Raw genomic sequence first — 18,534 nt, forward strand, 5'->3', positions numbered from 1 at the left:
CCAAGTGCTCTGTGAAGGGCTGTCATAGTGTCTGCATCACGGTGTCTGCCCCGAGGGCTTATGGGTGATAGGCTGCATGTGTGCTGGACCCCAGAGTGCTTAGCACATGGTCTCAGGTTCCTGCTGCCCCTCAGGGCATCTTCTCTCCACTGCCATCCTGCCTACCCTTCCCTCTTCCTGCATCTTCTCTCTGCTGCCTCCTCCTACGCCCCACCCCCACCCCCAGGTCTCTCAGCCCCCACCCCTCCCAGCGTCTAGGTCTTTAGACATAGGAAAAACCTGCTAATGTGCCTTAATTGGGAGGAAAAGCAATTTAAGTTAATGAAAAATCTAAATACTAGAACACTCTGCACCACTTGGGATGCAGATTGCAGACTTAGTGGATCACTGGTCTGGGCCTGGGCTGGGCCCAGGGGCTACCTGTGCAATGCCCGACCTCGGGAACCCCAGGCACTCGGGCAGAGCCGAGGACAGTGTGTGCTTCCTCCACGCGGCCAGTGCCTGTGAACTTCCCCGATGGTGATCAGAAGCATGGCTAGGCATCGGGCGGGCTCAGACGGACCAAGCAAGCCTTTGTTTCTCTTCTGCCTTCTGAGCTCCAGAGTATCCTATGGGCCCCTCAGACTCTGTGACAACAACCCCCAATCGGGCCTCTTCTGGAACTCTCTCTCAGTGAGCGACATGGCCTGGCCTGTGCTCTTGTTCTGGTCTTCTCAGACCCCACTCAGCCCTCCTGACTTATGGCCACCACCTCCTCTCCCCATCCCCCAACTGGCAGGGCCATGCCTGGCTTGCCCTTTTAGACACCCAGGGACTAAGAAGCTGTAGCAGCATCCAAAAGGCACCCAGAGGCTGGCAGTGTGGGGACCTTAGGGACAGCCATGTGGCCTCATTTCTTCCTTTCCCTGCCATCCACACGGGGACCACCCAGGGCCTCTAGGGTCCCCACTGTTTGCTGCTTAAGAATCCAGGTGGCCCAGCTGGCAGGTGTGGCTGGTGTTCTGAGAGCCACCCCTCAGCCCTCCCTGCAGCTCCCTGTCCTGTGATCTCTCAGGGCCTTTTGGGGCAGGGGCCTGTCAGCCCTGGGCCAAGTGAGACACAGCCCAGCTTCCACTCACCCAGAACTCAGAAGGACCGGGAGAGCTTTTCCAGAAAGAGCGCCAAAAAAGTCCAGTACCTGCACAGCCTGTCCTGGCTTGACCATGTTTAGGGTGGGTTAGGATGTGTCAGGAAAGGCCACCCCAGAACAGCCGGCTGGTACTCCCCGCACTGCCCAGCCCCCACCCAGTGTTCAGCGGACGCATGTCTTCCATTTTCTGAGGGTTGTTTGTGAGAGCACCTGGGCTGGTCTAGTCTGCATGGCTTCTGTCTTCGTGGGAGGCGAAGCACAAAAAACGCCCTTCTCCAGGGTGTATAGAGACCAGGGGAGGCCCTAGGGCAGCTGGTGGACACAGAATCGGCTGTGGGTTCACCACAGGGCATCTCAGCACAGTCACAGTTTGATTTAAATGCCACGGGGACTGCCGCACTGCTGTTTGATGGCCCTTCTCCCCCCAGGGATCAATAAAGCTCGGGGTGCGTGAAGTCAGAAAGAAAGGACCCCGTGGCCATCAACAGCTCCCCTGAGCACCAGGGGAGACTTTGATCCTCCTCCCGTCGCTGCCAGGCAGTTGACACATTAGGGACAGCTTTGTTCAGAGGCCACATGGAGCCCAGCTCCGGGAGAGGCCTGGGGTACAACTCAGCTGGGTGTGTGACAGTCTATGGTTCCCAGGTTTGGGGGTCACGTGAGTGGACCTGGCTGTACACTTGTCCTGGGGTGTCTGACTCCCTCTGGGTACCCCCTCCCCAGTCCTGGGGTCCTGCTGTGTGGTGCCCCACCTGCCTGAGCCCCAGGTCTTCCTTCCACTCACAACTGGTGGATGTTAGAGGAGGAGGAGGAGGGAGTGAGCATCTTTCCCTGCCGGACCTGGGGTCACTGTCCCAGACACGCCCACGACCTCCCACCATGGGGGCTGCCTGAGGCCATGGGCGAAAGGGCAGAGGGAGGTACATGTATCCATGTGACCTGCACTTCTGGACTCAATCCCAGGGGCATTAGCCACAGTGCTCGCTCATCCTCCTCCTCCCTCCCAGCCTCCAAAAAGCCTGCTGTGACCTGCAGGTGTGCCTGCTCCCACTGCAGGGGAAGAGGGGAGAAGGAAAGGTGCCTGGTGGGGGCTGGCTCAGCTGCAGTGCCCCCAGGGTGAGACTCACATGACAACAGTTGTAAGAGAAAAATCCTGTACTAATTAGCAGGATCTTAATTAAATAGCTTATTTGATTTGCATCCAAATTATAATTTGTCTTCTGTCTAGACTTAGATACTTCTCCATTAACCGCTCAGCATTTTTATGCTAAATGTGGTTGTTTCTCTCCCACTGTTAAATTCGTATTTGTTCTCTGGCAGTTCTCCTAGAAGGTCAAAGGGTCACCTCCTTTGGAAGCCCTGCGTGTCCACTGTTGGCCGTCTTCAGTAACTTAGACTATAGCCCCTGACTCGGGACTCGACTGCTCAGTGCAGATAAATGGAATTTCACGGGCTCCTAACTTCCCTGCTTTATTGAAAAGCAGAATATTAACTGCTCCACTGACCAGCTGTCCATTACAGACACATAGGGGTTAGAAATGGTTTGCCTGTCAGGTGGCACTAACACCTACAGAAAGCCTTTCACAGGGCACGGATCACAGCCACCTCTCCAGATCTGTCAACACTGCCCTGTGTTAGCTGGAGACTGGGGTCCCCCTGGCCTCATCTGATTCCCCCCGGATGGTAGGGAGCTCTTCCTTTTCCCAAGTCAGGGAGCCCCAGAGGCAGCCTTCAGGCCTCAGGGCTGCCCAGGACCTGGACAGAGCTCAGACCCCACACTGATCTAGGGAGCCCGTTCTAGACACATATCAGAGGCCACATTGTAAAGAACCCAGGAGGCAGAGGAGGCCTGAGCGGGGCTCGCACATGGGGCCGTGGGGGCCACACCTGAGCCTTGGGGGAGCCTGGCATTATCTGCATTCTCTATCTTTTCCTGTTTTCTTGACTGTAGTAACCATAGTCATTTTAGGGTCCCTGCCTGTTAACTTGGGCATCTGGGTCCCCTCTGGGCCGTTCCTGTGTTTGTGTTTTTCTGGCTTTCAGACCCAAGGTCCCTCCTCACCGGTGAAGGGTCTTGAAGGACTGTTGAGCACCATGCATTGATGTCGATAGAGTGAGGGTGAAAAGCTTTGCTCTGGAAGTTAGAGGCAGTCAAGATGTGAAATGGGTTCAAATAGTTTAAAGAGATTCAGGCACACACACACACACACACACACACACACACACAAGGGGGGGGTGTCCAAAAAACTAGGAGATAGTACACAGGACATGACTACTCAGCAGCTCTGGGGCCCAGGAGGGTGGGAAGGCTCCACCCTGTAGGATCCCATCCTCAGGCCTGCTCGGGCCTTGACCGCTCGGACTCGTTCAGGATGGACTGGGCAGCCTCGTGGCTGGATCTCACACACTCACACAGCGCTCACCCGTCCTCCCCGCTTCTTGTTGCAGGGCATTGATTTCTGCCCGGGGCAGAACGTCTCAGGAGTCACCACCCACATGCAGGAAGAGCACACGAAGCTGCCCCTGGTCTTCCATCTGGGACGAGACCCAGGGGAGAGGTATCCCCTCAGGTGAGCGGGGCTCAAGGAGGCCTGGAAACTGCCAGGCTGTAGTCAGGGCACACCGCCCTGCCCCTGCAGCCCCAGGCCTTTAGCCCATCTCTCTGGTACCTCCATAGCTGGAGCCAACCTGGGGACCTGGGTGCAGGCTCCATAAGGACAGAGCCGACCGCTGAGCACCCCCACCCAGTGGTAACGCACAGATGCCACAAGAAGGTTGACACAATGAGGTAGCTAAGGTGGAAGGGGCTTGGTTCGAATCCTGCCCCTCCCCCTCACTGGCTGTGAATGTGGCCGGATAGCACCACTTCCCCACCTCAGCAGTCCCCAAAATTCAAGGTCATAGGGCGAAGATGTGTGGAACACGCCCTCCCCAGAGTGCCCTCGTTAGAGTCATGTCATCACTGTTTGGGGGTGCTGTGGCAGTCAGGGTCATTGCCCCAACTGGAGGCTCCCTTGGGCACCCACCTACACCCCCTGCTCCCTCAGAAGCCTGCAACACCGCATGTCTGGGCTACAGAAGAGGAGGCGGGGACCTGGGTTGGGACATGACTTAGGCCCAGCTTCCCTGGGGGACACAGCTCTGGGCAAGAAGATCCTGGAGCCACCGCCTGATTCAGAAGGGTTCAGGGCTGAGTGTGGCGCCTCCTGGAGTCTCCTGCCTGCACTCACACAGCGGTGTGAGAAGCCTTGTCCCAAAAACTGCTGAACTTGGTGAAGCCAGTCCTTCCCAGTGCATTTGGCCACAGAATCCTGGGAAGAGGGAAAATATGCCTGAGACCTGCTTTGAGAAGCATGGGGGCTGTGTGTAGACAGTGTAGCCCACAGGGCAGGCAGTGTCAGACTGGTGTGGAGGTCTGAGGAGCAGGGCTGACCTGGGGGTGACAGTGTCAGACGTGCTCCGAGACAGTGGCAATGGGGGCAGGGCCTGTCACTCTTGGGAGGAGGAAACCTGGGCCAAAGAGATTAAAGAGGGACCATGAAAATGGGGAAAAGGCCTCTGGGAACCTGCCAGGATCTGGTGCAGCCTGGGGCCAGCAGGGATGCGGGATGCCCTTCTGGTCCAGCCATCAGCCAAGGCCCTAAACAGGAAGACTGAAGAGTCACGGTTGCTGTCCCTGTCCCATGGCTCTTCCTGACACCTTATTTATAGGGAAGGACAAGTGGGGCAGAGATGGGGGCCCCGGCCCCCCTCAGCTATCTCTTCCCAGGAGGCGGCTGGATGGTGGCCCCATCTGGGAGGGGTCCTCTGGTCCCCAGGCCCCTTCCTGGCCTACCTGGGCGCCCTGCCCCACCCACCTTACCCCTCTCCTCCCCACCTCAGTGATCTGATGCACTCTCACCTCTAGCTTTGCCAGCACCGAGTACCTGGACGTCCTTCGCAGGATCACCCCAGTCGTTGAGCAGCACCAGGAGGCCTTGGTCCCTGGACAGCCCCAGCTCAATGTGTGCAACCAGGCGGTCATGGTAAGTGGTTTCTACGTGGCTGTCAGTGCTGGGAGGATGCAATGTGAGTGCCGTGGGGCTCACGCCCAGCACTGCACCTTCATCCTGGACACAAGCCCCACAGGTTGCAGCGAGTCTGGCAGCCTCTTGGATGTAGGGTGACCACTGGGCAGTGTGTGGGACACCAGCAGAGAGCACGCTTCCAGAGGCTGCTGGGGCTGCCGGCCAGAACCCCGCTTCCCTCCTGCTCTGTCTTAGATCCCACAGGTGTGAGGGGCCACTTGACCCCTCTACAGATGCAGGACAAGCCAGACCTGTGGGGTGTGGACATGGCCTGTGTATACGGCCCGCCCATGGGGCCCACCTCTCAGCACAGCAGATGCAGGTCCCTGCACGGACAGACCTCCTTGAAGTGCCCATGGGGGGCCTACCTGGTAACTGGAAGTGTCTGGCACCCATCTCCACAAAGACAGGCAATTCACGTGTCTATGTCAGAAGCTCCGGTGGCACCTCAGATCCCACAGAGCAAAGCTGGATGGCTTAGCCTGGCTTCCCAGCCTGTCAGCCCCTCTCCCCAAGCACCCCGCTCCCTGGACCCACGAGGCAGTTGTGAGGGCAGCTAAGCACCCTGAAGTACAGCCGGGCCAAATGGAGCCCAGGGTGCCTGCCCCCATGAGGGAAGTGATTGTGTGAGCAGTCAGCGTGCAGAGTGGGTGTGATGGGAGGAAACTGTGCAGGGAAAATGGAGTCGGGATATTAGAAGCATTTTCCTAGCAGTGAGGATTATTAGCGGGGGGAGAACCTTGGCAGTGGCTGTGGGCACTGAGCTGGACAAGGCCGCCAGGGCCGGGGGGGATGGGCTCGTCACTGTTTTCCACATCTGGGGCTCACCACAGGAAGACATTCAGGGTGGGCACCAGCAGGCCCCCCCTTCTTGGAGGGGTGCCAGGCTGGTATGCTGGCCTGTAAACTCGGCAGTAAAGTAGAAGAGTCAGGGACCCCAAGGTCCGTCAGGTCCCAGGAGCCTCAGAGCACCCTACCTGGGGAAGAACCCCTGGTGCCTGCTCCAGACCCCATCTTGTCCTTCTGTGAAAGCAATGCTGTGCCCGACCCCAATACAATGTCTCCCTTCCCCCAGTGGCACCTGCTCTATGGTGCAGGCCAAGTCCCAGCTTTTTAGAGACGAAGAGGGTCTTAGGAAGGGGAGGGCTGGGTAGGGGAGAGGAGAGGCGGCTGACCTGGCCAGGGCACTGCCACCATCTCCTGAGCACCGCAGGAACTGCCAAAGTCTGGCTGCCGCTTGAATGGAAGAACGTGGAGGACACCCACCCCCGCAAACCCCAAAAATGAACTGAAGACAAGTGGGAACAGTGAGGGTTAGCCCCTAGACTTAAAGTGAGCACTTTCCCTGGAGATGTGTATGGGCATGTGTGTGTGCAAAAAGCCTGAGGATCCCCCCACTCATTCTCTCTACACCCCTGGGTTTCCCTGGTCCCTAGATGGAAGAAAAGTTCCACTATTAGCCCTCAGCCCTCCTTCAAACATACCCCCAGCTCAGCCCTGGTCCCCATATTTCCAGCCCCCCAGCTCAGCCCTGAACCCCACACACATACGTCCACCCCCCAGCTCAGCCCTGGCCCCTACACATCCAGGACAGCCCAGGTAAGGACTCGGTGTGGTGTCCTCTGGTCTCTGACGAGAGCAGCCCATGTACCTTGTAGCCCTCACAGTAGTTGGCTATCCTACTGAGCATCAGACACCTGAGGCACTGGCCCTCTCCAGACCCCCCGATTTGAAGGCTGGGCCCAGAATCTGTGTCCTGCACGCACCTGCGGCTCTCCCTGCTTTGCCTCAAAAGTTGGGAACAGGTACCTTATCAAAACCCGGTCCTGCCCAGATGCCTGGCTCCTCTCCATTGGGGCACCCAGGACCCACATGACCACAGGAGCCAAGAGATGTGCTCCAGGGCAGGAGAGTGCTTTCCCTATCACTGATGCTCTGATTCAGTAACATGTATACTCTGAGGTCCTGTCATGGGTGAGTGCCCCCAGAGTGATTCTGAGTCTCCCAACTGTGGCATATAGGGACACCCCCTGGGCACTGGGGGAACATGGCAAAACCAGGAAAGCTCCCTCTTAGGGGCATGGGTATCCCTTTCTGTTGCCAGGCACTGAAACAGGCCGGCTCCCCCCTGGAGAAAGGGTTCTGACAGAGCTTTCTGTGGGAAATCATGAGGAGGTGTATGAAGCCTCTCAGTCAGCCCTGCCTGGAACGTGAAGCTCCTCTATCACAGTGGGGCGTGTGCAGGCCCCCGAGTTGCCTCTACTTGGCATGTGGCCAGGGGGTTGGGGCAGTTAGCACACAGTCCCCTTGGATAACAGAGGGGTCAGGCGCAGGCCCCACTCCATGGCCACCCACACCCTAAGGCTTCACCCTCTTGCCCATCACTAGCCTTGGGGAGCCCAGGTGTCTCCTGTGCTGGTCTTACCTGGGCTGCAGTGGAGACAGTGGCTTCCACACCACAGCCAGTTGGATGGGCCTGGGCAGGTCAGGAGTCTGGAAACTGCTGAGTCTAGAAGTGCTTGGAATAACTGCACATTCTCTTTCTGAATTTTCATTTCCAGAACTGGGCACCCCCAGGCTGTGAAAAGTTGGGAAAGTGCCTGACGCCGCCAGAGTCTGTCCCCAAGAAGTGCTCCTGGCCCCACTAGCACCTGCTCAGGGTCAGAACAGGCCCGGTGCCTCCCACTGGCCCTGCAAGTGCCTGGGGGGTAGGAAGGGTCTGGCCTCAGGGCTCCCACACTGGAGAAGCCCCAACTGCCCTCTGTCCTGCCCACCACTGGAGAGATGTCACCTGCAACCGTGGAGCAGAACCTGCAAAGCTACAGCACCTGGCCCTGGAGTCATTCCTCAGCCCTCGTCCTGGCTGCCTGACGCTGACGCCTTGGGCCTGAGGCCCCCCATCAGCTGCTGCCTGAGGTCTCAGTACTCCTACCTGGCTCCCATCCTCCCACTCAACCCCTGCCTCCTCCCGGCTGGCCTTGTCAGGGGCCTGGCCTCCATTCCCAGGAGCAGGGGCGTGACTCGCCACAGCTGCCCCCAGCTGTCCCCTCAGGCACTTCTGCCCAGTGTCAAGGGAGGCTGTGCCAATCCTGTGTTGAGCCCCTTGGTGCTGCACAGAGGGGGCACCCCAGCTCCACCTCCCTGCACCACCCACATGGAGGGGGAGGAGGCAAAGGGCTTCCCCGAGCCAGATCCTCAACAGCTAACCATCCCCCACCCAGTGGGGACAGCTGATGCCACTGCTTCCCTGGGGACAGGAGGGAATAGCACACCCTCGATGTTCCACCTTTCTTAGGGATCTAGACCCCTAACCCCAGCACACACTGAGGTGTGTCTGCTCCTAACACCCCTGCCCACCCTCCTCCCCACAGCACGGGGTGTGGCAAAGCATGAGGCTGAGCCCTTTGGCCCACATCACAGGAGCCTGAACAACCAAGCGCAGGCTCCAAGGTCCCCGCCCTGAAGCTACAAGGAGCTCCTTCCACTGAATGGGGTTTTCAAGTCTGCAGTGATAGTCTTGCCAAAATTGTATTAAGATTGGGAAATTATGAAGAAAACAGTTTTAAAATAAAGTAACAGGCATTTCAGCTTTTTAAAAATAAGATCATTTTAGAGGAGTCGTCCACCCCTGGGTACCATGATAGGGGTCTGCAGTGGTGTCCCCCTCAGCCTCTTTCCCACCGGCCACGCATTCCAGCACTCCGTCTTCCCAACTGCCCAGTCCGCAGAGGCTGGGAAGAGCTTCCTCCCACTGCAGGCCCCAGAGAAACCCGTCACTATGGCCTCCACCTCCGGTTCGGCCCCTCCCTTGGCTGGTCCACCCCTCCAGGTTGCACTTCACTCCTGCCAGGAACACCTTGCTCGAGTCTTCATTCACCCTGCGGGAAGGCCTGGGCCGCGCTCGTCTGGGTTTGTGCGCCAAGGCCCCTGTACGGGGCAGCAGACCAGGCGAGACCCTCCAGGAAGGCAGGAAGGGGGGCCGGGGCGGGTGCGTGCCGGGAACTTGGCAGGGCCAACAAGCACCCGCCCACGGCCTGGGGTGCTAGCCAAAATGGTCCTGAGGACCTGCCGGTGCTCTCGGGGAGGGCCAAAACGGCGCGACGACACCCCCGGAGAGCCCGGCGGGGCTTGCGTAGACGCCATATTCCATCGACCGTAACTCGCACCTCGGCCCCTGCCGAAGGTCCTTGAGGCAGGGACGCCATCTGTTCAGGGTACAAGAAATAAACAGGCGTCTTAAAATCACCTAAGAGATGAAACACCGGATTTCCTCTGGGAGACTGCGGGCCCCACCCGTAGCGCCCCGCTCGTGGTTTCTGCCGGGATACGCCCCGCCCCGCGCAGGCGCTGAGCCTCCGAGCTCTCCACTAGTCCGCAGACACGCGCGGACGCAGCAATGGCGGACTCCGAGATGCAGCTGGTGGCGCGGGGCATCCGCAACTTCCCGGACTTCCCCATCCCGGGCATACTGTTCAGGTGCGGGCGCGGGTGGGCCACGTGGGGAGTTGGGCCGCGCCGGCGCCGGCCCCGGGCCGTTGTCCTGCCGGTAGAGTGGGGTTATCGGGGTGCCCGTGAGCTCTGCCCCGGAGGATTACGGCCTCCACGCCGTGGCCGACCCCGAGGTAACCATGCCTGTCCTTGCGCACCAGGGACATCTCACCCCTCTTGAAGGACCCTGACTCCTTCCGCGCTTCCATCAGTCTCCTGGCGAACCACCTGAAGAAGACCCACGGCGGCAAGATCGACTACATCGCGGGCAAGTGGGGGCACCAGGGCCGACGGGACCCTGGCCGCTTCGGGATCTCCAGGGCCAGCACTTTCTGCCTCCACGTCCTCGCCTGGGACGCCGTGAGGTGGAGGGGTCTGGGACAGGGCCCAGGAAGCCCGTTGGGTGGGGTTCTTTCCCCCTGAGCCAAGCAGACGGAGAGAGGGACGGCCCAACCTCTGTTTAGGGGAGGGGTTTGGTCGGCGTCCTTCAGGGGAGCCGCCAACTGCTTGAGTAATAACTCTTGTGTAAGCTGTAGGGATAGATCCGCTGCCTCCCTACTTTGCAGCTCTGAGAGGGGCTCAGGCCTCTCCAGCTGCCTGCGAAATGGCCTCTGCTGGGTGGGTACCAGCAGAGAAAAGGCTCGCCCCACCCAGTTGGCAGTCTGCAGCACTAGGGAATTTCCATGAGGAATGTCCGGCCCGAGTCCACTGGGCCAGGCAAGCTATCTTGTTCCCTTCTACAAGTGTCTTGAGCCCCTGCTCTGTGCCAGCCCTTGACCCAGTGTGGGGCTTCCAGAAGGCCAGCAGAGATCTGGGAGAGCCCCAACTTTGACGCTCTCATGACTCCCTGCTGCCTTGAGAGCACAGCACTGCTGTTCCCCTCACAGTATACTGCAACACGTGGCCAGTGCCCGGTCACTGCCTCTCCTGGACAAGAAGCTCCTGGGGCAGACTGCCTTTTAAGAAAAGAGCCTTTTGCTGATGGTATTTCATAGTTACTACCAGCCCAGTTAGAAACAAGCTGGGAAGAGGTCAGGTGACTTCCCCCAAGGCCACACTGCTCTGGCTATTTACTCAGCCTTGTAGGACGGACCTATCCCTGGCCCTAGCTCCTAACCTCCTATTCTCCAGCACCCAGCAGTCCCTGCACGTGGTAAGTGCTCAGTCAACACTCCTTGAATGGATGGATGTCATTGGCCTTTTAGCTGGAGCCAGCAAAGCCAGGCACCCTGTGTCACTGTGGTGACTGCTTGTCGTTATCCAGCCCTGGCCTGTGGAGGGACCCAATGCTGCCATGCCACACAGCTGCCCCCAAAACATCCCAACTCTTGCCAACAGGTCTAGACTCTCGAGGCTTTCTGTTTGGCCCCTCCCTGGCCCAGGAGCTTGGTTTGGGCTTCTTGCTCATCCGAAAGCGAGGGAAGTTGCCGGGCCCCACCGTGTCTGCCTCCTATACACTGGAATACGGGAAGGTGAGATTGCTGCGGGCTGCTGCCATGGACCCTCCATTCCCAAAGGGAGAGTTGTGGAGTCAAGTAGAGCTGCTGTGGTTGGAGTGGATGTGAGCTCAGAAAAGCTAAGACACTGGGCCAGGTTCACATAGCCAGGAAACAATGGGGTGGGTTGAAACCAGGGCCCAGGTGGTGGCCCCTTGTCAGCTCCTGAGCGCCACACACCAAGGCCCGCTTCCTGTCCACAGGCTGAGCTGGAAATCCAGAAAGATGCTCTGAAGCCAGGGCAGAAGGTGGTCATCGTGGATGATCTGCTGGCCACTGGCGGTGAGCGTCTCCCCCAAGTGAAAAGGGCCTGGCACCAGGGAGCTGGTGGGGGTGGGAGAAAGTACCTCACCATTTGTGTGTGTGAAGTGGATTAGGACCTCATCACTATAGTTTACCCTGTGTGCCAGAGGGGAGCCTGGTTGCAATGCCAATTCATTCTTCCCCCAACCACCTGGGTGGCCCAGGCTGCATGGGGGCCTCATTCTGCCCCTCCCCACCCTAGGAACCATGCGCACAGCCTGTGATCTGCTGGACCAGCTGCGTGCCGAGGTGCTGGAATGTGTGAGCGTGGTGGAGCTGACCTCGCTGAAGGGCAGGGAGAAGCTAGGGGCTGTGCCCTTTTTTTCCCTCTTGCAGTATGAGTGACCCAGGCACCTTGCCCCACACCAACTGGTAAAAGGAAAGGTCAGGCCTAAGTGGCTAGTGACCTCCACTGGCCGCCAGGGGGCACTGACTGCCCACTTAGGCTTTTTAAAATCTTTACGGTTGAGTGATTCTCTCCAGTATCTGGAGCCCTTTCTGCGAATTCTGTAAGTGAAAAGGGCTGGAGCTGATGGCCCAGAGCAAAGCCAAGTCCAGCTACTTGGGTTTTTATAGTGAAATGACAACATGAATAATCAACTTTGCAAGAGTGGTGTTTCTTCAGGTGTCAAGGGGGGGATCTGGGACATGGGGCCTGGAGGTAAGAGGAAGATGCTGGGATCCCATGGCTGGGTGTGCATGCGTGGTGCTTTCCGAGCATTTGCAGCAGTTTATGCTTCTCTGGTGGAGGGGGCAGACTAGCTTAGGAAGCAGATGCTACCCAAATTGGTTTCACATTGGTGCTATAAAAAAATGACACAAATTTGGTGGCTTAAAATAAGTTTATCTTAGAGGTCAGAAGTACAATTAGTTGTCTCTTGGTGTCCAAAATACCAGAATGCTCAAGTATTATATAAAACGGTGTTGTGTTTATATGTAACCTATACACATACCTAATACAACATAAGTAGTTATATTGTATTGTTTAGGGAATAATGACAAGGCCATGTGTTCAGTACAGACCAAACATTCTGGGCCCAACTACATAGTACAGTGGTGCCTCAGTTTTTGAATATCTCTGTTGACAAACATTTCGGCTTACGAATGCTGTAAATTTTATGGATCTATGGTGTCATTAGATAGTAAAATTCATGCTAAATTTGCAGTTTTAGGGGTTGATTTTAAAGGTCTGGAACAGATTAATCCATCTTGTGTTGCTTTCAGTGGGGAAACCATGCGTTTCAAACGTTTCAGAACTCAAATGGTCTTCTGAAACGGATTATGTTTGAAAACTGAGATACCACTGTACATGTCAGCAACAACGTAACTTTTTTCCCCTTTGAATTTTCAATCAGTTGAATCCAGATACAGTATGCCAACTATACTAAAACATCAAGGTATAGACTAGGCTGGTGCCTTCTGGAGGCCCCATGGAGAATCCATTCCATGCCTTTCCCAGTTTCTGAAGGCCTCCCACATTCTGTGGCTCATGAACCCACACCCCACCTTCAAAGCCAATGGTATACCACCCTCCAATCTCTGCTCCTGCTTCCCTTTTACAACGGTCCTCTGATGACACTGGGCCAACCAGATAATCCAGGATCAACTCCCGTCTCAAGATCCCTTCATGGGCATCAGGGAGGCATGTTATCCTGTCAACCACACTGCACAACCCGATGGCAGCAAAGCCATCCTCCCCACCCCAACACCCCACATCCCTGCACCTCCAGTGTAGCAAAGACAAAGCCAAGACAAACCAGTTTAATTACAATATGCTGTACGAGGCGCGCGCACCACCCACCCAGCCCAGAGACCTACAAGCCATGCCAGAGCCCAGCCCAGCCCAGCCTCTGATGCTCAGGGGCATTCGGAGGGGAGAGCAGAAGTTCGTGTTCGTAAAGGGAATAAAACAGGCCCTGCGGGCCCGGCCACGGCCTCAGCCTACTTGGTGTTTGCTGCGCAGCTGGCAGACTCACAGTGCCTCAGCACGCGCAAGGCGGGCCAGCTGTGCAGTGACACCCGCCAGGTCAGCGGCCTTATCCAGCTTCACATAGGTGTCAGTGCGGATGTGGTGGAGACTGAGCCAGTCAGGCAGCAGCTCAGACAGCAGCTGTACGTGCTTCTCCATCTCCCCTGAAAAGAGAGACACATGAGATGGAGGGCTTGGCCCCCCCAAATCTGTAGGCCTGTGTACACATCTGTTAAGGGGGTGCTGCTCCCACCTCAGGGCCCTGTTAAGAGGCCTTCCTTAGTGCCAAGCTTTGCTCCCCAACCTCTCCCCAGGCCAGACACATGTTGTCTCCAGGAGCAAAGGAATAAACTGAACACAGAAGGGCTGGAGCCAGAGCAGTGACTGCACAGCCTGCCCAACCTGTCGCAGGTCCCAGCCTTTGAAAGCCCCACAGTAGAGGTGTCCTGCAGCTCTAAGGGACCCGAGAACTCAGGGGGAACGGGCAATACTACCGGACCTCAGCCAACTGAGGGACGGCAAGGGCAAGGCCAGATTTGTGAGGGGGAGGGAGCCTTAAGAAGCTACAGGGGTGAAGGGGCCAGATAAGAGGCTCAGGTGACCTCCAGGGAGCTGTGCTCACCCAGTACATACAGCAGGTGCCCAGAGCATGTGTGGGGGATAGTTTAAATTCATGGTGACCACCCTCATCTGGGACAGGGGAGGGGCCCCTGCATGCACCTGGGCTCATGGCCACGTGGTAACTGTCCACCATCTTGGCACAGGCCACATCCAGGGTGAGCGCCGGCTTGCGCTCAGACACAAAGATGGTACGCAGCACCCGGGCCAGCTCAGGCAGCCGCTCCAGCCGCTCTAGCCGCTGCTCCTGCTCAGGGCGCCGTGTCATCTGGGCCAGCTGCTTCTGTGCCTCTTTGGCCCGGATCTGCAGTGGGCACGGGGAGTGGTCAGTGGACAGCTAGTCCAGCCCCACTCCCCCCTGAGACCTCAAACACTCACCCGCTCCAGCAAGTCCTGGGACACCCCCTTCAGGGGGGCAGGTGGAGTAGCTGGGGGCGTGGCCGGCAGTGCAGGGCTAGGGAACCCTGGACTGCTGGGCTCAGCTGTGCGCAGGGCCAGGTCACTCAAGGCCTTCTTCATCTGGGGCAAGTGAGAAGGAGAGGTCAAGAGAAGCCTCCCCTGGCCCAGCCGCAGGGGAGGCCCCTCAAAGCCCATCTGCATGGACCCACTGCCCAGGAGGCCCTGTCTGTCTAGCCCAAGTTCATCCCAGCACTTCAGGGACCTGTGCTGGGCACCCCACGGCAGAGCCTAATGGTGGCAGTGCTCTGAATGTGGGGAGGGCATGTCCCACCACCCCCAACATATGGCAGAGCATGGTGCTTATCAGGTACCCACGTGGGGGTCAGACTGCCGCCCCCCGGGAGACCAGAGCCAGCCTCACCCTGGGCGACATGAGGCTGTGGGCACGAGCCAGCACCTCCTGGGCGGTGGCCACCTTCTCGGTAGTGGGTGGCTGGGGCAGCTCAGCAGGCTTGATGTCAGGCACTTCATCCACATTGAAGCGGGGGTGCCAGCGCGTCAGCTGGTCCTCAGGCACCACCATGGGGGGTTTCAGGGAGGCCAGGAAGGCCTGTCCAAGAAAGGAGGGGCGCCAGGTGACCCTGGGCACATCAGCCTGTCCTGGGTCCTATCCCAGCTGGGTGCCCTCAGGCAAGCTACTTCCTCTCTGGGTCCCAGGTGCTCAGCTGGGCTGAGAGCGTGGAGTAGAGCACCCACTGAAGTCATCACAAGCCTCGCAAAGTCTGAGGCTACAGTACTGAGCTCCCCCCTCCTCTGTTCAGGGCAGACCCCCCCCTCCCCTTCCCCATGCCTCAGCTGGGAGCCAGGACCTGGATCCCCATCTGACCACGCCTACCCCTTCCGTATGAGATTATGGTCCCGGCTCGGAGAGTGGCTGATAATTCTAGAACTCAGCCTCTCTAGAGAGCCCGGTTCCTGCTGGGTAAGATGGGGCTGTGACAGCGGGGACAAATAAGTACTAAAGGACAGGACAGAGAACATGGCCCACCACAGGGGAAACACCTCATACAAGGGCTGACTTGGTCACCTTGGGGTCGCCAGCTCACCCTGTGGTGCTCTCGGACGCGCTCCACCAGATTTTGGCTAAACACCTGGCGCCGCCGCAGTAGTCGTGAGGCCGTGAGCTGGGGCGCCATGTTGCCAGCCTCTGCGGGACAAGTCCAGGCCTGAGCCCCGGGGCCAGACCCACCCAGTCGCCCAGCCCCCAAACCACAGGTCTCAAATGAGGCCCAGTGCCCGATGCCTCACACCCATGCTCAAAGCCACACTGTACCGCAGGTGGGGAAACCGAGGCTCAGAGATGAGTGGACTCGGCCACAGCCACTCACCCTGGTCAAACAGTGGCTCAATGGTGAGCTGATAATCAGACCTCTTGATGCTATCCTTGAAGGTGGGAACGTTGCGCTCCTGGCGGAAGCGGTAGGAAGTGGGATACACGGTTTTGATCTGGCCCACATTGCGCTCCTCAAAGCGCCTATGGGATGAGGGTGCCAGGGGTTAAGAGAGCAAAGCAGGGCACAGGTCAGCCTCCACCGGCAGGACGAGACCCCCCCAACCCTTCAAGGGCCCTGCTCACTTGCGAATCATGTCCTGGACACCCCGCTTGACTTTGGCAAAGGTCACAGTCTCAGAGCGGTTGTAGAGCATGCCCACGATGGTGTCCATGCTGCGGAACATCTCGGCCAACACCTGGTACTTGTAGGGCAGCACGAGGCCAGGGAGCCCTGGCTGGGCCAGGGCGTGGAAGCGCTGGTACACGGGCGCTTTCTCTCCACTGCCAGGGAGAAAGCCAGGCCTTGAGAGAAGTGCCAAATCCACACCGTGCCCAGTACCCAACAGCTAGCAAAGAGGCTAGGGATACCTCAGAGTTGGGGCTTACAAAACTGCCCCCATGACACACTGCGTACCAATTTATAAATTCCTTGTATGCCCACCTCATCACAAGCACTATTGGAGATGGTGACAGAAAAGCGTGGCTTCAAAACCAGCTCTGCCATGTCCTGCCTGGTCACTGAGGGAGGTTCTTGGCTACCCCCAGCCCTGGTTTCCTTATCTCTAAGAGGCACATGATGACCACAGGACCTGGGGAGGACTGACACGGCAATAGGACACAAATACCGAATAACCGCTGGCTGTCAATATAAGGGCCCACTGAGGCAGGAACTGGTACCCTCCTACGGACAGAGGAGGGTTCGGGGCTAATGAGGGGCAGTGCTGGGATCTGAGAGCCCTTTCAACTGTACTGGCTCCCTGAAGGAGCAGCTCCTGCCCTCTGTCCAGCCCTGGCCCTACCAGGCTTACCCTTTCCTGAGGTACCTGACTGCCCACTCAGGACTCACCATGGCTCTGCTGGGTGCCTCTCGGCTTCCGGCACATTTGGTTCCCCAGCTTCTTTCCTTTGGGCACTTTCCCTCAGCTCCTGGACCCGTGCCCCCAGCTCCCGGGCCCGCTGCAGGCACGACTTGAGCTCAGACAACGTGACTTTCGAGGGGACCTGTGGACACAGGCTGCTGTCAGCTGGCCAGTCACCCCCATGCCCTCCTCACCCACCCCTGATCCAGCCTCCTTACCTTCTCCTGCTGGGGTGCCAGTCTGGGCGGCTGACCAGCTGAGCGAGCAGCCTTCTTTGTCTTCTTCCTCGGAGAGGAGTGCTCTGGGGAGCCAGGGTCCACCGGGGAGCCAGGGTCAGCTGGGGAGCCAGGGTCAGCTGAGGAGCCAGGGTCAGCTGGGGAGCCAGGGTCAGCTGAGGAGCCAGGGTCAGCTGGGGAGCCAGGGGCAGCTGGGGAGCCAGGGGCAGCCGGGGAGCCAGGGGCAGCCGGGGAGCCAGGGCCAGAGACCTGAGGGAAAGGACCCCAAAGGTGAATGAATGACAAGCCCTTGCCATACACTGGCTCTGCAGAGAGAGGATTTTCTGCTTCCCTCAGTCCAGCCTCTTGGGGGCACTGCGTTAATACAGGGACCTGGCCCACCCATCTGTTGGTTCTTCTCAAGACGGTTACTCAGGCCTGACCCCTAAAACAGCCTTGCAGACAGGTTTAGCATTTACCAGAGTGCCCAGCTCTGGCCTTCCCAATTATCAGTCAGATCCACCAACTCCCCTGCTCAAAGTTTCTCCCCACTCACTGCAAGTCCTCTCCAAGCGGGGTCTACGGTGGCCAGAGGACAGCCTGACAGCTCGAACTGAGCTCCTGCAGACACTCCCGGCCAGTTCTCTACTCCCAAGCCACAGTCCAGAACTCCCACTTGGAACCTCGGTTTACACTCTACATCCAAGCCCCCCGATCTGTGCCCTTCCTCTGGGGCGTGTCTCTGCAGAAGCCCCTCCACAGCCTGTCCCCATCCCACCTCAATTTCCGCCCCCCCCCCCCCCGCATCACGCACACATGGCCCGGGCCGCCCCTCGCCCTCACCGCGTCGGCGGGCAGCCTCAGCTTCCTGCGTGCGGGCGGCGCGGGCTTATCGTGCACGGGCTCTGCTGGCGGGCGGGCGCGCTTGCGGCTGCGGCCCATGGTGAGGGCCGAGGCGCGGGGCGAGGGCTTGGCGGGGCTAGGGGTGCTCCAGGTCGGCTTGGCCCGCGACGATGCGGCGCGAGTTCCGGGACGGCGATGCGCGAAGAAGTCGGTGAGACGGCGCTGCGCCATGGCGAGGGCGAGAGCGAGAGCGGAGCCACCGACGGAAGTGGTGATGCGCTTCGCGCCGATTTTCGCGCCACGCGTGGCCCCACCTCCGCCGCGGACGAAACCATCGGCGCGACGACGGGGGTGGGGTAGGAAATGGATGCGCCTGGGCGCATGCGCCCTGACGCTCTCAGGCTGCGCCTGCGCTGCAGCGCGGCCCTTTGGGCGGGTTTGGGGTTTGTTCACGTATTAGTTTGCGCGGTCTCAGGGTCCCCGAGCAGTTTGCGGGGAACAATGCGGTTCTAGGTGGACATCAAGCCAGTGCCGTCCAGGAAAACTACAGTGTGTTTAACAGAAAAATGCTACAAGCTTAAGTTTAATTACAGTG

At 58.6% G+C, this 18,534-nt stretch overlaps 3 protein-coding genes across 3 annotated transcripts in view; 2 read left to right on the plus strand and 1 right to left on the minus strand.

The window, feature by feature from the left end:
• The window catches only part of GALNS (galactosamine (N-acetyl)-6-sulfatase), a 30,258-nt gene extending 21,475 nt beyond the window's left edge, over window positions 1-8,783 (plus strand). The window contains exons 12-14 of the mRNA XM_019742720.2: window positions 3,578-3,699; window positions 5,037-5,154; window positions 7,758-8,783. Coding sequence (XP_019598279.2) covers window positions 3,578-3,699; window positions 5,037-5,154; window positions 7,758-7,844 — 327 coding nt within the window. The 3' untranslated portion in view covers window positions 7,845-8,783. The remainder of the gene's footprint in view (window positions 1-3,577; window positions 3,700-5,036; window positions 5,155-7,757) is intronic.
• A 686-nt stretch (window positions 8,784-9,469) lies between these two features.
• On the plus strand, window positions 9,470-12,091 carry APRT (adenine phosphoribosyltransferase). The gene is made up of 5 exons (XM_019742722.2): window positions 9,470-9,672; window positions 9,846-9,952; window positions 11,023-11,156; window positions 11,384-11,462; window positions 11,686-12,091. The coding sequence occupies exons 1-5, from the start codon at window positions 9,593-9,595 to the stop codon at window positions 11,826-11,828; spliced, it is 543 nt and encodes a 180-aa protein (XP_019598281.1). The 5' UTR covers window positions 9,470-9,592; the 3' UTR covers window positions 11,829-12,091.
• Window positions 12,092-13,229: 1,138 nt separating this feature from the next.
• On the minus strand, window positions 13,230-18,295 carry CDT1 (chromatin licensing and DNA replication factor 1). The gene is made up of 10 exons (XM_019742758.2): window positions 17,940-18,295; window positions 17,100-17,366; window positions 16,869-17,023; window positions 16,106-16,303; window positions 15,858-16,003; window positions 15,576-15,676; window positions 14,891-15,079; window positions 14,449-14,589; window positions 14,173-14,374; window positions 13,230-13,616 (listed from the first exon to the last, which is right to left on the minus strand). Exons 1-10 carry the CDS (start codon window positions 18,168-18,170, stop codon window positions 13,456-13,458), a joined length of 1,791 nt encoding a protein of 596 aa, XP_019598317.2. The 5' UTR covers window positions 18,171-18,295; the 3' UTR covers window positions 13,230-13,455.
• Between the last annotated feature and the right edge of the window lie 239 nt (window positions 18,296-18,534).

Source organism: Rhinolophus sinicus, linkage group LG11, assembly GCF_036562045.2.
Source record: "Rhinolophus sinicus isolate RSC01 linkage group LG11, ASM3656204v1, whole genome shotgun sequence".
Lineage (NCBI taxonomy): Eukaryota > Metazoa > Chordata > Mammalia > Chiroptera > Rhinolophidae > Rhinolophus > Rhinolophus sinicus.